The following is a 15169-nucleotide window of genomic DNA, read 5'->3' as shown; positions in this document are numbered from 1 at the left end:
GGGACGCGACAATCATTTCTTGGCATTCTACATCATAAATCCGGCGGTGTCCCAATGGGGAAATTTTCTGGAAATACAGTTCTAGATGAAAACTGCAGTATGATTGAGCATCTGATCGATTGTCTCTGCTCCCAACCAGATCGAGTAGAAAGTAGTGTGTGTGTATTGGGTATCATATACGCATTTTCCTTAACCAAGTCCCGATCAAATGAGACGCCGGTCCGTGAGACGCCAGTCCGTTCCTTTCCCTTTTCAATCCCGAAGTCGCGCTTGCAAGGAGTATGACTGATTGCATGCCCCTTGCCAATCGCGATATGATCAATCCACCGAGATCACATCCTGATATTCGCTATCCGATGCCTCCTTGTTCGTGCCCCTCGCCCGCCTCATCGACGCACGGGACGCACTTGATCTCGTAGTCCGTGTTGTCCTCCCGCTGTTCCTTGCGGTTATGGCATTGAACACGGATGTTAGACCACCCGGCATACGGTTCTCCCTCGCATCATTCCCCGTAGGGTCATCCTCTTCGAGCAAGCGGCCGGCCGAGGAGATTTTGCTGTTGTCGCCATCGTCATAGTCCAGCGTTCGCTGGCGCTTCTTGCGTCTTTCTCTTTCCTCTTCTTTCTTGTTGTAGTCCAGGTCTTTCAAGAGCAGCCGAATCCTCTCTTCGGGTAGATTGGCAACCTCATGGAAGGAGGCGTGGTGACCGCAGCCGTCGCATTCGAAGCCGGAGGCACTCTACAGAGAAGTCAATCGCGAGCTCGACTAGATACGATTCGAAGCTCACATACCTTCAGTGGGTGAAGCATGAAGCGTAAGCACGGGCAGCCTGACGTGATATATGATTTGTTGAAGTTGCATCTGCCGCGGGGAGGGTCATAGCCCATCTGTTTCCACACGTTGGGGAATGCGGCATTGTTGTTAGACATTTTCGGCGTGCGGCATGGGCAGGGCGTAATTGTGGGGTGGCCAAGGTATGGGAATTCAAAGCAGCTGATTCAGGTGTTGAAATGGGTTGTCGGTGTACCTAGGTAGCTTGAGCACGGTGTCATGATGTGCGGAAGGCGCGCGTGCGTGGCGCGCATTCACGTGGGATCTAACCGCATTCGGTTCTCTAGCTACCCAACAAGCAAACAGCAAACTGGAATACTCAAGGTCGTAACGCAGAAAGTGCTACTCCGTAAATGCTGTGAATGGCAGTGGCATCAACTGGTGCTTTCTGGGGAGTCAGCCCTTGTAGCCAGCTCGAGATGTTGCCTGTAGAAGAACTGAGCAACACGGAACCATACTGTACATCAATGATGGCGGGGTTCTATCACCAGTTACGAGTGTACACGCTGCCTGTAAGCACTAACAGGGCCACAGGCACACATTAGATAAGTAGATACGCATTATGCTATAATTGTCTTCGTATTCCCCACAGTAATGATTCTAGGCAGTGGTGTTAGCGGCGTGACGTGGGCGGCTGGGGCTAGGTGTTTGGCCACATGGAGGGGTGAAATTCCGGGGGAGAGGAGGTCGATACAAAGTATAAAACCCCACGAGAAGACAGCCGGTCTTCAATGACCATCTTCCTTTCCTCTTCCTGAATAACGCCAAGACCGAACCAGAAAGTCTTTCACAGATATGGCAAAGCAAGGCGGTTGCATATGTCGAAATGTTCGCTTCATTCTCGAAGGCGACCCTGTGGTGAAGGTAAAGCATCTCCAGTCTCCGATTCAGGCTCATTCTGATGGCCGTTCTCCAGGCTCTGTGTCACTGCACAGATTGCAGGAAGATCACAGGCAAGCAAGCACTATCTCCTTGTTGTTGTTAGCGAACAAGGGCTGTACTATTAGGCGTCAACCCTTCAATCTCATCATTTGCGGTGTCACTGCTTTTAACAGGATCACAGGTTCCACATACAGCACCAACGTTCTCTATCCGGATGGCCAGTTCAAGGTGACCCAGGGCACTCCCAAGCAATATAGCAAAATTGCCGACTCAGGGAAAAGGATCGTGATCTACTTCTGGTAGGACACTCTGCCTGATCCAACGCAAATACTGACGACGACACAGCGGAGACTGCGGTTCCTCGATGTGGCGCGAGACTGAGAGTTCGCCTGGCATAAAGGTCGTCGCGGTACGTGTGCTTGCTCGCCTGGGGTTGCGCAATGTATTCTTCTAACTCCTCTACAGGTCGGTACGCTTGATGACTTCGACGCCTTGGAGCAGGCCAAGCCTGTCGCCGAACTCTTTGCCCCATCCCGACCAAGCTGGATTCCCGCAGTTGAAGGGGCGGAGCAGAGACAGGCCATGTGATAGACGAAGGACATGATCGCGATGTCGAGTCAAGCCAGACCCTGGGTGGTTTCTCGTCCATACGTCGCTTTTTCTCGTGAAGCTCTCAACCCTCGGAATCAGATGTCTCTGGTTCTTTGAGCCGTGCTTTCATCATCTGAGCACGTCAGCCCTGTTCCACGAGGTCAAGCACTGCATAACTTACATCCTGTAACCGTTGTTTGAGTTCGTTTACCTTGGTTTCCTTCACCAGGACATGTTCCTCATCCAACTCCTCAATGATGAAGTCGTTGCGATTCTTGCTATCTATGTCCACCAACATGGCTTTGATCGATGCGTCGCACTTGACGAGGGCACCTATGCACTGATTAGTCCTCGTTGTCAAACAATAATGCAAAAATATACCTCTGACAGCCTTCACCATGATGCTGGATACAGGAGGGCGATGAAGTGTCGTTGATTTAAGGAGGCTTCGCGTCCATCAGGGTGTTTGTTAGGACCGTGCAAACGGAGCTGGATCTGCACTACCAGCCGGCGCTTGCCCGTAATGAGACTAGCGTGCAAGGGCATTCTTGGCCGACACCAGCATGGTCATCGCGGCGGTCTCCTCTCCATGTCCTGGGACGTTTTGTATGAGATATTTGGAGACTTCAAATGAAGTTTCGAGTTCGTCAAAATGCGTTAGGCTATTAGGCGCCTTCATTCCCCATCCACGCTCCTTCATATCAGCGTTTCCACTCCCTTCTGCTGCCTGTCTTCACTTTCGGCGAACATTCGTCCGGTAATCCCGTATGACACTTCATGGCGTGACTTGATAACGGGGATGGAGCTCAATACGCATGGATGGACGCACGATGGAGGTCTCTTGCTCCTCCTGCTCTTGATTTCCAACGTCACTCTTGTAGCCGGGCAATCAGTGACAGATGGCATCTCGACAACTTGGACCAACGCGCCGACCATGACCAGCTCCGCCGCCTCGGAGTTCGATGCCTCCCGCTCAATGACTACCTCTTATACGACCTCGCCGACTAAGAATGTCACGACTTCCTCTACGGCGAGCCGAACGACTCCAGGGTCATCCCCTCCACTCTTTCCCCCCGCCGGCGACATATCGAGCACTATTGACCCCGAGAAGGCGCGGAAGGAAAGCGTGTTCAACTACTACTTTCTCATACTCGCTGCATTTGGAGTATTAGTTGCGGTCGGGTTATGGTGGATTCGCCGGCGGAGACTGCGGCGGAAAGAGGAGATGCGGTTAAGTGGACAGGATGCTCTGGCTCGGGACCTCGATGGCTGGGTTACTACAAGACGGTGGCTACATGGAGCATGGAGATACAACCAGACAACGACCTTTGTCAGACGCGAAGAAGGGTTGAACGAACATGGCGAAGCACCCCCGCCCTATCAACCGAGCGATGAGGTCCCGGTCACACAGGGGGATACAAGGTCAGCGCAAGCCCAGGCGAGTGGATTGGCTATTCCGTTAAGAGCTCTATCAAGGGAAGATCTTGATGCAATGCGTCCGCCCAAGTATGAAGAGGAGGAGCCCCGTGAGAGAGCATTCCATGGTCGATTCTCTACCCGGAGGTCCCACCGTACGAGGTCTGGCACGTCCTATACAAATACGAATGCGTCGACTCGAGACTTTCTCGCAGAAGAAACTGTCCGCCCGAACGGTTGAAGTTGTCCCATCATCGTTGACACCCAACCTTATCATGACTGTGCATTCACAACGAACATGGATCGCTCCTAGCGTATCCGACATGTGATATTGCGCAGAGAACCTTGGAACCGGGAACGCTGCACTTCGTACATTATGTGCATGTTTGTCAAGGCGCCAGCACCCAGCTGGGATAGCATCGTCAATGTCGCTTAATGATCCATTGCAAATCGACCCTATAGCTGCATCAACAAGGCAAGGGAACGAGGCCATGGTTCCGCAAAGTGCTGGTTTTGCTTCCATGGGGCAGTTGCGCTACTTTCCACCACAACACACCCCCTACATCATTCACACGTTCCCGAGCTTGTCAGGGACAAAAAACCAAGAAACCACGTCCCGAACAGCCGGATACAATACCTGGCTACCTCCAATTCCACATTCGCAAGGGCACTTCCCGTGAACCCAGGCCAGAACCGTATCACCATCAGTGGACTCGCACCCAGTCCAACGTCCTCACCAGCTCCAGGTCAACCCGCACTCCCCTACGGCACACCGATCATGCCATCCTCTGAGCAGTGGTACAACAAGCGTGCTGCCGTGACGGTTGCTACCTCACTACCAACCGCTCAAGCGCTCCAACGTCCCCAGCCCGCGCTCATCGGGCAGCAGGAGCCCTCCTCGGGTTGGCATGCAGTGACCTAGCGAGCGCGCGCCCCTAACGTAGTCAACACCGAGCCGGGGAAAGAGGTGATACTACCAGGTGCCTCGCTCCAGAAGTGTGTGCGGATTAGGATTGCGCGAAAACGGACGACGCGGATGTTTGAGCAGGGCGTCGTCATCCCGCTGGGATCGACCGCAGCGATTGGGGATGATTGTCGAGGGATGAAAAGGAATTGTGCGGAAGGGGGTGGTTAGGGTTAGTCGGGCGTGAGGTGGTTAGAATGGCTGTGAGGGGCCTAGCAGAGTTGATACCCTAAATTTGGGCCCCTTCGGGAATGGGTAAATCTAATGGATGGGTTGGCTGCTTGATTGTCGATACTTCTGCGTTATATGAATGTGGAGTCTTGTGAGGTGTGTGCATGGAGATGTGTTGGGGGGCAGTGCCTCTGGTGAAATGAGAAAGATCTCGACATGGCGAACGTCGAAGTTGGGGTGCAGGGAGACTCCAAGCACGTCTGACGTCCCAGATACTAATCTCATCAAAAGGATAGAGTGTAGCAAAGCTATCTTGTTCTCCAGCCCGAAATATCCTGACACAAGGGAAAGCTTTGTAGGCCATATTGCCTGTGCTTGGCAAGTCCCATTTTTGAGGAAGTTAGTAGAGTGTCGTTAGGTGCTGTAGATGTGATATTGCCCGTGGAATGAATGAGTGCGGGCTCACGCAGTAAGTGGAACGACTAGGGTTCATGTGAGCTGTATATTATTCACTGTTAGGAGGATGGTGCTGATCATGCTGTTTGCTGTTGGAGAATGAAGAAACTAACGTTGGCAAACTCAGTTTCCAACATTTTGAGAGTGGCATATATTTGCCAAAGTCCTGCATCTCAGACATACAAGTCTCTCTGCCATTACCAAGTCGGATCCAGTGGAGTATGCACATAAAATAGGCTATGTGTAGGCTATGTATGGAGTCCGCCTTTCAAAAGACAGCGTGGACGTCTTTGCCTCGAGTTTCCCACCCAAGACTCCACGTGCACGCCTCCTGAAAGAGGTTCTCAATCCTTGGAAGCCTGGCTGAACTCAGAGCGTTGCCAATCCGGCATGCTTGCTAATCTCCACGTTGAAGGTAACGGACTTCGCGTCTGCAACGTGCCGTGCATTAATACCATAAATCTCCTCCAAACCCGTGCCCCTCACAAGCATCTTACAGCCTCGCCTTCTCCATCCCTCCCATCGCCCCGGCCCTCTTCAAAAGATCCCACACCCTCCTCCCCTCTTCCAACCCTGTATCTTTCTCACACCTCACCGTCCCATCAGCCTTCAAACATCTCACGTGCAGCGGCTCCGTCCCCCACTCCATTTCCTCCCCTCTCAGAAACCTACCCAGATTATCATGAAAGGCTTCCTTTACAATCTTCCTTTCCTCCTCACTCAACTCCTCCCCGTTGCCCCAAAACCACAACGCCATGTCCGTTCCATGCGTCACACCCCACTGCTTCGGCCACTTCTTATCGCAGCATCGTGCGCGGTATTCGATCCGGTACCGGTACACGAGATCGCCGGCACCATGTCGCACAAGCGCGTCGAGCATCCCACGCTCGAGAGCATGGATCTGCATATTAGCATATACCTTACCAAACGCATTCTGCCAGTTCGGGGTTCCCGGCGGTAGTTTACCGTCAGGGAAGTAATACTTGACCATGGCTTCGACGGCAGGAAGCGAGTAATCCGCTTGCAGGCGTTCAAACAGGCTTTTCAAGTTGTTGGCGGGCGGTCTCCATTGCCCGTAAACGAAGTGCTCGTCGCTGCATTCGCCAATGATGAGTTTGACGCCGCGTTGCTTCATTTTACGCGCGAAGGCTCCGGAATTCAGTTCGTGGAAGAGACTGGGCCGCACGAACGCGCTGTCGGTGATGGCGCGGAATTGGTGATGTTTCATCTTGAAGGTTGCTCTGAGGAGGGTTTTGGGGTCCAGGGAACGGAGGAGGGTGAGCTTTTCCGAGGCAGAGGTCGCGAGTGGGATGTTGAGGTTCGTGAGGAGTTCTTCGAATTTTTCTTGAGCTTCTGATAGAGACTTGGGTTGCAGGCCTGGGCCGTTGGACAACATGAGGACGCGACGGATGATGCTTTTGGAATCGGGAACGCCCAGGTCGTAGGATAGCTGGTGGAAAGCCGAGTGGGCGCCAGCGGAGTACCCGCCGACGGCGATATTGGAGGTGTCGCCGCCAAAGTAGCTGATGTTTTGCCATGTCCATTCGATAGCGAGCCTCTGGTCCCAGAAGCCGACGTTCGCGGCGAACTCGGACGATGCTGCACTGAGCTCTGGGCTGGCGAGGAAGCCGAGGACGTTGAGACGGTAGGCGGGTGTTACGACAATGGCCTTACATGATGTTTCGCTGAGCATGGCTCTTAAATCTATGTCCCTGGGAGTGCCGAATTGGAGAAAGCCGCCATCTGGTAAGGCTTAGCAGGGGTTACAAATGGTTTGATTGCCTCCTCTAGCTGGACGTACGTATCCACACAAGAACTGGCCATCCTATTGGACGCATTAGCTGGCATATTCACGTATAATTCGTCGAAATCGTATTTCATACCTCCTTTCGGCGGCTCGCCAGCCGGTACCCAGATGTTGCACTGCAAGCAGTCCTCATCCCACAAAGAGTCATTCAACCCCTCATTAAAGCCCGGTTGAGGACATAGGGAGCAGTTCTCTGTATATCGGCCTGGGTTCACACGCGTGCCATATCTGTAGCATGGAGGCAGGGACCTCGGCTTGCACCATCTGAAGGGCCCGACAGGGGGTATAGCATATGGGATGCCACCGAAATAATGGCAGAGTGGCTGGGACTTGTCGTCGACATAGGTGAGCCCTTCAATGAAGCCTCTGAACTCTAAATCGCGCACGTAGGGCTTCGAGGGTCTGTCCATGATGTGCGAATGTGCAAGATGTAGGGAGAGTCCGAGGTTAATAAGATGTTAATCTGTATGGGTTCGGGGGTTTGTGGCTGGTACGGATCGTGGCGGTGCAAAACCTCAAACATAGAATGACTGAAGTAAAATAATGAATAGAATCGATATAGACCTTCATGTAGAGAGAGAAATCAGCTTCATAGAGAGTTTAGAGGATAATGATGGAACCGCATGTTGCAAAGGATCAAGGTGAAAGCGGTTCTCTCTTGGAGCTCTTTATCCATCTGGAACGGAATGCTTTAAGGGTCTGCGAATGTTCAAGTCATCTGTAAGCATAGAACCGCGGTTTCCCTAAGGGTAAAGGAAGAATTCTCGTTAATGACAATATACCAATATCACAGACTCGTCAGACTGAGTTGCTCATTTCTCTGATAACTCAAAAACAACACACGGGCGATTAGGTGACGTCATTGGATCGCGTGAAAACGGGACTTGAGGAGGGAAGAACGAGACTAGAAGAGGTTCAAATGGTGAGAAGGTTGCGAGACGCGTCGAATGGCGCATCAGTAACTGTCACTGATAACTGACGGATGCAGAGGGATGATGAGGCGAAGGAGGTGGAGGGAGCGTGTCCACTAGCGCGCCAAGGCTGTGAACCTTAGAAAATGCTCCCTCTCAATATACCCATGGCAATCCCCCAGGGCTCACTCTCGCCCATACTTCACACCAAACCCAGCGACGCGCCTACTACTTCATCATTCCCCGATTGGTGTCGCATCGGCATCTAGCTGTCAATCCTCTCGCCACCCTTTCGAATATCAACGCAGGACCACAGGCCGCATACGGCCCAGAAGGGCAACATGGCGCCCTCGCGCACCCGTAACGTCGAGTCGGATGGACCCTCTACTGCCGATGTTTCTGCTAGTGAGGATGTGGAGATGCAAGACCAGACTGGCCGCCCTCGTGCGGTGGAAAAGTTTTTGGTGAGTAAGGCACACTTGCCCTTTCACTTTCACACCATTCACCGCCCACGACTCCACCGGACACCCGGCTACGCGCCTTTACGTGTCAAAGAGCTAATAGGAGCTTCCACAGTATTACCAAGATACTCCCGACTATACGGTACGTGAAGCGCGCCGCGAGCCCCGCGTCTTTACTGCTTCATACCTGACAAGCTCGCAGGATTCAGACACAAACCCCAACACCACAGCAAGCAGCGTAGCCGGTGATTCCACACCCGTTGACGGCCGCAAGCGACGGTCCGAGGTCTACAACATGCGTAAGAGTATCTACGGCAAGAAGCACGATCGCTTAGGCGTCTCAAAGGTACAGGCGCTTCAGGCTCTTGGCCCCGTTGCTCAGCTTTAGCTAACTGAGTGCTCGATAGGAAGACGACACGATTCGACGTTTCCGATATCTCCTCGGCCTTACCGACCTCTTTCGCCACTTCATCGATACCAACCCTAACCCGCGCATCAAGGAGGTTCTCGCCGAAATCGACCGTCAGAATGCAGAGGACGAGGCAAAAGCGAAGAGCAGCAAGCTGCGGAAGGGAGGCGCCGCGGCAGAGCGGCGTCGCAAGACGGAGCAGGAAGAGGATGCCGAGCTGGTCCGCGACGAGAAGCACGGTGGGCACTATGAGACGGTCTTCCGCGAATCGCCTGGATATATCAAGGGCGGAACCATGCGTGACTATCAGATCGCGGGTCTGAACTGGCTTATCTCTCTCCACGAAAACGGTATTTCCGGTATCCTGGCCGATGAGATGGGTCTAGGCAAAACACTCCAGACCATCTCATTCCTCGGATACCTCCGCTTCATCGGCGGTATTACCGGACCTCACCTCGTGGCTGTGCCCAAGTCTACGCTTGATAACTGGGCGCGCGAGTTCAAGAAGTGGATTCCAGAGATCGATGTTCTTGTTCTGCAAGGAAACAAGGAAGAGCGTGCTCAGTTGATACAGGACCGACTTGTCGATGAGAAGTTCGATGTGTGCATTACCAGTTACGAGATGATTCTCCGTGAGAAATCGTATCTCAAGAAATTCGCATGGGAGTATATCATTATCGATGAGGCACATCGCATCAAGAACGAAGAATCCTCGCTAGCCCAGATCATTCGCGTCTTCAACTCCCGGAATCGTCTCCTCATTACTGGTACCCCGCTACAGAACAATCTGCACGAGCTCTGGGCTCTGCTCAACTTCCTTTTACCCGACGTTTTCGGCGATGCTGCGGCGTTCGACGATTGGTTCTCGAAACAAGACGAGGATTCCGACACCGTTGTGAAGCAGCTTCATAAGGTTCTCCGTCCTTTCTTACTTCGCCGAGTCAAGAGCGACGTTGAAAAGTCGCTTCTCCCCAAAAAGGAAGTCAATCTCTATGTCGGCATGTCCGACATGCAAGTCAAGTGGTATAAGAAAATCCTCGAAAAGGATATCGATGCTGTCAATGGTGCTGCAGGCAAGAAGGAGTCAAAGACCCGCCTGCTTAACATTGTCATGCAGCTCAGGAAGTGCTGCAATCACCCATATCTGTTCGACGGAGCAGAGCCTGGGCCGCCTTACACCACCGATGAACACTTGGTCAACAACTCTGCGAAGATGGTCATGCTTGACAAGCTGCTCAAGCGCATGAAAGCCCAGGGCAGCCGCGTCCTTATCTTCTCTCAGATGAGCCGTGTACTTGACATTCTGGAAGATTATTCCGTCATGCGTGGTTATCAGTACTGCCGCATTGATGGTTCCACTGCGCATGAAGACCGTATCGCGGCTATCGATGAGTACAATAAGGAAGGTTCAGAGAAGTTCCTATTCCTTTTGACTACTCGAGCCGGTGGTTTGGGTATTAATCTGACAACCGCCGACATTGTGGTCCTTTTCGATAGCGACTGGAACCCCCAAGCCGATCTCCAGGCCATGGATCGTGCTCATCGTATTGGGCAAACGAAACAGGTGCATGTTTTCCGCTTCGTCACCGAAAACGCAATCGAGGAGAAAGTCCTCGAGCGTGCGGCTCAGAAACTGCGTCTTGATCAGCTTGTCATTCAGCAGGGCAGGACCCAACAACCTGTCAAGAATGCAGCCTCCAAGGATGAACTTTTGTCAATGATCCAACACGGTGCCGACAAGGTCTTCCAGAGCCAGGGTGGGGTGGGAGCAGCCGCCAACGCCGATGGTCTTACCGATGATGATATTGATGCCATTCTGAAGCGTGGAGAGGAGCGGACTGCAGCACTCAATGCCAAGTACGAGAAACTGGGTCTTGATGATTTGCAAAAGTTCACATCGGATACTGCGTATGAGTGGAACGGCGAAACATTCCAGCCGCGCAAGAAAGAGATAGGAATCAATTGGATCAACCCAGCGAAGCGTGAGCGGAAAGAGATCGGCTACTCCATGGACAAGTACTATCGACAGGCACTCATGACCGGCAATCGACAAGAAGCCAAGAAAGAGCGGGTCCCTCGCGCTCCGAAGCAGGTTGTTATTCATGATTATCAGTTCTTCCCACCGCAGCTGCAGGAACTTCAAGATAAGGAGACCGCTTGGTATCGGAAGGAGAACAACCTCAAGGCGCCACTGCCTGAAGGTAATGAGGAAGATATGGAGGCGCGACTGGCTGATCAGGAACTCGCCCAACAAGAGATTGACAACGCAGTGCCCTTGACTGAGGAGGAGAAGCAGGAGAAAGAGCGGTTGATCTCGATGGGCTTTCCCGAATGGAACAAGCGTGATTTCCAGCAGTTCTTAAACGGTTCGGCCAAGTACGGACGTCAGAACTATGAAGGCATCGCCGAGGAAGTTGATGGCAAGACTGCAGAGGAAATCGAAGAGTATGCGAAGGTCTTCTGGAAGAAGTACAAGACTCTGGACAACTGGCAGAAACATCTCGGCGTGATCGAGGAAGGCGAAGCTCGCGTCCGTCTCTCGGAGGAGAAGAAGCGCCTGCTTGCGAAGAAGATTAGCATGTACCGGATGCCACTGCAGCAGATGACCATTAAGTACACCGTATCGACCACGAACAAGCGAGTCTACTCCGAGGACGAAGATCGCTTCCTGCTCGTCATGCTCAACAAGCATGGTGTTGAGGGAGAAGAGGTCTTTGAGAAGATCCGAGACGAGATCCGAGAGTCTCCTCTCTTCAGATTCGACTGGTTCTTCCTCAGCCGTACACCGCAAGAGATTGGCCGTCGTTGCAATACTCTGATTCAAACGGTGCTGAGGGAGCTTGGTGATGGCGAATACAAGAGGGGCAAGCGCACTTTGGAAGAGGTGGAGGAAGAGAGCGAAGAGGAGGACGAGGTTCCAGTCAAGAAGAAGGCCAAGAACGGCGTCAAGGTGTGTATCCCATGCGGAGGTGGAGCATCAGTGACTGATACGAAGCAGAACAAGGCACTTGATAACGTCAAGGGCAAGCGCGACTCCACTGTCTCGTCCTCGCGCGCCACCAGTGTTGTCTCCAACAGTCCGGCCCCAGCCAAGTCTAAGGCTAAGGGCAAGAAGAAATAGCTTATTGCGACAGATGTTGCTGATGGCTTGTACCACACACGCGTCCGCTAAATCAATAAGCGAGCGGTCGATGTAGGTCGTCGGCACGGTTGCGGAATTTTGTGTATTCTATCCGGGTATGCTGCGAGGGTTGTGATTCAGGGCATTTTCTATGGTGTTTTGGTGTTGCTGCATATCAAGCGTCACTGGATGGGTATTGGCAGTGTTTGCCAATATATGGTGTTTTTCACAGGAGCGAGGTTCGGATGAAAGGGTTGGTATTGCTGCGGCCTTTCGCTTGCAGCCTAAAGGAAGGATACAATAGATCATCTTGTATGCCAATGATGACCGTGGAATTCAACCTTTTGCAGCTCGTTCCATGTCTCCATCGCAAGGAATCGTCACATACCGAACTCCAAGTCCAACACGAGGCCTCAACTCCACAATATAGCCGTACTAACGGCTTCCTGCTAATGGTGATGTGCCTCCGCCCCCAAAATCTCCCAGGCCAATGTTGACAGCCCCCAACCCGTGGCTGTTTAAATTATCGAGCGCCTCAGGGGCTGACTCTGCGAAGCTAGGTTCCTCGTCCCGCGCCAAAGACAGTGTCATACATATATACGCATATCCCCCTTTCACCGCAACCGCATATGTATCGCACTCATTCTTCTACCATCGATATCTATCGTCTCAGATCAACAACAGCATACTTACGGTAGAAAGTCACGGTCGTCGGTCAAAATAAACGTCATTCCCCGCCGCGCCGCTAAGCACTTAACCGTCACGCTAACCCGCACTCCGGCTTCAAAGGGGATAGCGCAAGGATTATCTCTCTCGCATATCCTCCTTCCCTATCCCGAACAGGTCACAAGACCGTGGTCGTTGAGGTGAGGTGAAGCCCGACGTTGTTTTCGACGCTGCTCCGCTTCGTCACTGATTTAGACTTCGATGTATTGAAGAAGTTCTTATGAGGGCGATGGTGCAAAGACAAAGAAGAGTACAACTGCTACCGCATTCATGAGCCTCAAGTCCCCGCCAGCGGGCTCTGGCTGGATTAAGATGGATGATATGGATGTGCCAGTCGGATCGACGGACAGCGCGTCAAAGACGAATGAGAGTGGGAGGCATTCGAAAGAGATAGTTGATGAGAGGCCCCAACCCGCAGCGGCCGAGACTCGGAGGCACGATGCTACCCATCAACGAGAGACTGGAGATGGGGAAATGGAGGCCGGACAGCAGAATCAAGAGACGACGAACGGTCGGCCCGGGCATAGGAGACATAGGTCGAGCCAGGGGTTTTTGAGGCATGGGAGGGAGACGTATAGCCATGCGCATTTTCGGGTGTATAAGAGGAGGTGGTTTGGGTTGGCGCAGTTGGTGCTGTTGAATATCGTTGTTAGTTGGGATGTATGTGCACTTATTTCCTTGAGTTACCTGCCTGTATACCGTCTGGAAGGAGTCCCGTATATCTTTACTTGAGAAGGGATGTTGGAAAGTTGTGTCAAGGGTTGGAAGAACTGACGCTATGCAGTGGTTAACATTTGCGCCCATCTCGGCGACCGCCGCGGAGTACTTCGATGTCTCGGAGACGGCCATCAACTGGCTGAGTACAGGCTTTCTGTTCGCGTTTGTCGTCATATCACCGTACGTTTCCATTTCCAATACCCGTCGCGCTTTTCCTCCCTCCTAATCATTATCCTATAGAGTGACGATCTACACCCTCCACCGCGGCCCCAAACACGCCATTCTCTGGTCCTCGGCTTTCCTCCTCGTAGGTAACTGGATCCGCTACATCGGCACGCGGGTTTCTGGCGGAAACTACGGCGTCGTGCTGTTCGGCCAGATCGTGACGGGTTTGGCGCAACCTTTTGTCCTCGCGGCCCCGACGAGGTATAGTGATTTGTGGTTCACGGAGCGAGGACGCGTATCAGCAACGGCGCTGGCGAGTTTGGCGAATCCTTTTGGTGGTGCTGTAAGTATAGATATCAAAACTTTCTTCCACCCCGTAATCCTTCCCCTGCCATCCGATCCCTCCCATCACCACAACCTCAGGAATAATTACTAACCCCTTCCCCCCCAGCTCGCCCAACTAATCAACCCCCTCCTCCCCACCGTCCCCTCGATCCTCCTCCTCACCACCCTCCTCTCGACCCTCTCGACCCTCCCCTCCCTCTTCCTCCCCTCCGCACCCCCAACACCACCCACCCACTCCTCCACCCTCGCCAAACCCGCCCTCCTCCCCAGCCTCAAATCCTCCCTCCTCCCCAACCCAACCTTCTACCTCCTCCTCCTCACCTTCGCCACCTACGTCGGCCTCTTCAACGCCTTCTCCTCCCTGCTCAACCAATTCCTCTACCCCTACGCCTACACCGAGGACCAAGCCGGTATCTGCGGCGCGCTCCTCATCCTCGTCGGCCTCGCCACCGCGGCATGCACGTCGCCCCTCTTCGACCGCACGCACGCTTACCTCTTGGGCATCAAAACCCTGTGTCCGCTCGTCTCCCTCGCGTACCTCGCCTTCGTCTGGGCGCCCCAGACCCGCGGTCTACCGGCCCCGTATATCCTCGCTGCCGTCCTGGGCGCTAGTAGCTTTGCCCTGCTGCCCCTGAGCCTCGAGTACTTGGTCGAGGTGACGTGGCCCGCGAGTCCTGAGGTGGGGAGCACGATGTGTTGGGCTGGGGGCCAGTTGTTTGGTGGGATTTTCATCGTCGTGATGAATGCGCTTAAGGAGGGGGAGTCGGAACTCGATGGGAAGAAGGGCGGGAAGGGGGAGGTGGTGCGGGTTCCTGGGGGCGATAGACCGCCAGGGAATATGTATAGGGCGCTGGTTTTTCAGGCGTGTGTGGCTATGGTTGTGCTGCCTTGCCCGTTGGCGTTGGGGGTCAAGAGATTGGGGTTGGCGCATGAGAAGGGGAGGTTGAGGATGGATGAGGCGGGAGAGGGGGAGGGGGAGGTTCAAGGAGGTGGGAATGGAGTCGCGAGGGGTAGGGAGGGCGAGGGTGAGGATGGCCAGGGTGATTGACTACTCGGGGGTATGACAGATACTCATCAGTGATTATAAGTATTGGGACGAAGTTATACCCACGTATGAATGCAGCAATAGATGGGACCAAGGTGCCACAGTCAAGGGGAAAGCGGTGTCGGCGTCGGAGGTTGTCAGCATCCAGCTA

General features: G+C 53.3%; 7 protein-coding genes across 7 annotated transcripts; 4 read left to right on the top strand and 3 right to left on the bottom strand.

The window, feature by feature from the left end:
- Nucleotides 1–139: 139 nt before the first annotated feature.
- On the bottom strand, nt 140–1053 carry EI97DRAFT_466872 (uncharacterized protein). Its single transcript, XM_033801557.1, has 2 exons — nt 792–1053; nt 140–738 (listed from the first exon to the last, which is right to left on the bottom strand). Exons 1-2 carry the CDS (start codon nt 927–929, stop codon nt 319–321), a joined length of 558 nt encoding a protein of 185 aa, XP_033654271.1. The 5' UTR covers nt 930–1053; the 3' UTR covers nt 140–318.
- Nucleotides 1054–1626: 573 nt separating this feature from the next.
- On the top strand, nt 1627–2301 carry EI97DRAFT_376353 (DUF636 domain protein; the record flags this gene model as incomplete). The annotated part of the gene is made up of 5 exons (XM_033795551.1): nt 1627–1695; nt 1748–1805; nt 1895–2012; nt 2059–2122; nt 2179–2301. 5 exons carry the CDS (start codon nt 1627–1629, stop codon nt 2299–2301), a joined length of 432 nt encoding a protein of 143 aa, XP_033654270.1.
- Nucleotides 2302–2386: 85 nt separating this feature from the next.
- Nucleotides 2387–2704, bottom strand: EI97DRAFT_458073 (nucleotide excision repair, TFIIH, subunit; the record flags this gene model as incomplete). The annotated part of the gene is made up of 3 exons (XM_033800878.1): nt 2387–2437; nt 2486–2637; nt 2686–2704. The coding sequence occupies 3 exons, from the start codon at nt 2702–2704 to the stop codon at nt 2387–2389; spliced, it is 222 nt and encodes a 73-aa protein (XP_033654269.1).
- Nucleotides 2705–3238: 534 nt separating this feature from the next.
- Nucleotides 3239–3961, top strand: EI97DRAFT_376613 (uncharacterized protein; the record flags this gene model as incomplete). The annotated part of the gene is made up of 1 exon (XM_033795565.1): nt 3239–3961. One exon carries the CDS (start codon nt 3239–3241, stop codon nt 3959–3961), a length of 723 nt encoding a protein of 240 aa, XP_033654268.1.
- A 1843-nt stretch (nt 3962–5804) lies between these two features.
- On the bottom strand, nt 5805–7528 carry EI97DRAFT_458071 (paraben-hydrolyzing esterase precursor; the record flags this gene model as incomplete). Its single annotated transcript, XM_033800877.1, has 3 exons — nt 5805–7054; nt 7113–7136; nt 7195–7528. 3 exons carry the CDS (start codon nt 7526–7528, stop codon nt 5805–5807), a joined length of 1608 nt encoding a protein of 535 aa, XP_033654267.1.
- Nucleotides 7529–8210: 682 nt separating this feature from the next.
- EI97DRAFT_417712 (uncharacterized protein) lies at nt 8211–12351 on the top strand. Its single transcript, XM_033796932.1, has 5 exons — nt 8211–8493; nt 8606–8632; nt 8693–8836; nt 8898–11849; nt 11898–12351. The coding sequence occupies exons 1-5, from the start codon at nt 8371–8373 to the stop codon at nt 12018–12020; spliced, it is 3369 nt and encodes a 1122-aa protein (XP_033654266.1). The 5' UTR covers nt 8211–8370; the 3' UTR covers nt 12021–12351.
- Nucleotides 12352–13220: 869 nt separating this feature from the next.
- On the top strand, nt 13221–15021 carry EI97DRAFT_376537 (MFS general substrate transporter; the record flags this gene model as incomplete). The annotated part of the gene is made up of 4 exons (XM_033795562.1): nt 13221–13406; nt 13531–13643; nt 13704–13971; nt 14080–15021. 4 exons carry the CDS (start codon nt 13221–13223, stop codon nt 15019–15021), a joined length of 1509 nt encoding a protein of 502 aa, XP_033654265.1.
- Nucleotides 15022–15169: the final 148 nt, after the last annotated feature.

This window comes from Westerdykella ornata (genome assembly GCF_010094085.1).
Source record: "Westerdykella ornata strain CBS 379.55 unplaced genomic scaffold EI97scaffold_9, whole genome shotgun sequence".
Lineage (NCBI taxonomy): Eukaryota > Fungi > Ascomycota > Dothideomycetes > Pleosporales > Sporormiaceae > Westerdykella > Westerdykella ornata.
Note: the sequence above shows the minus strand (reverse complement) of the source record. Positions and strands in the feature narration are given on the sequence as shown.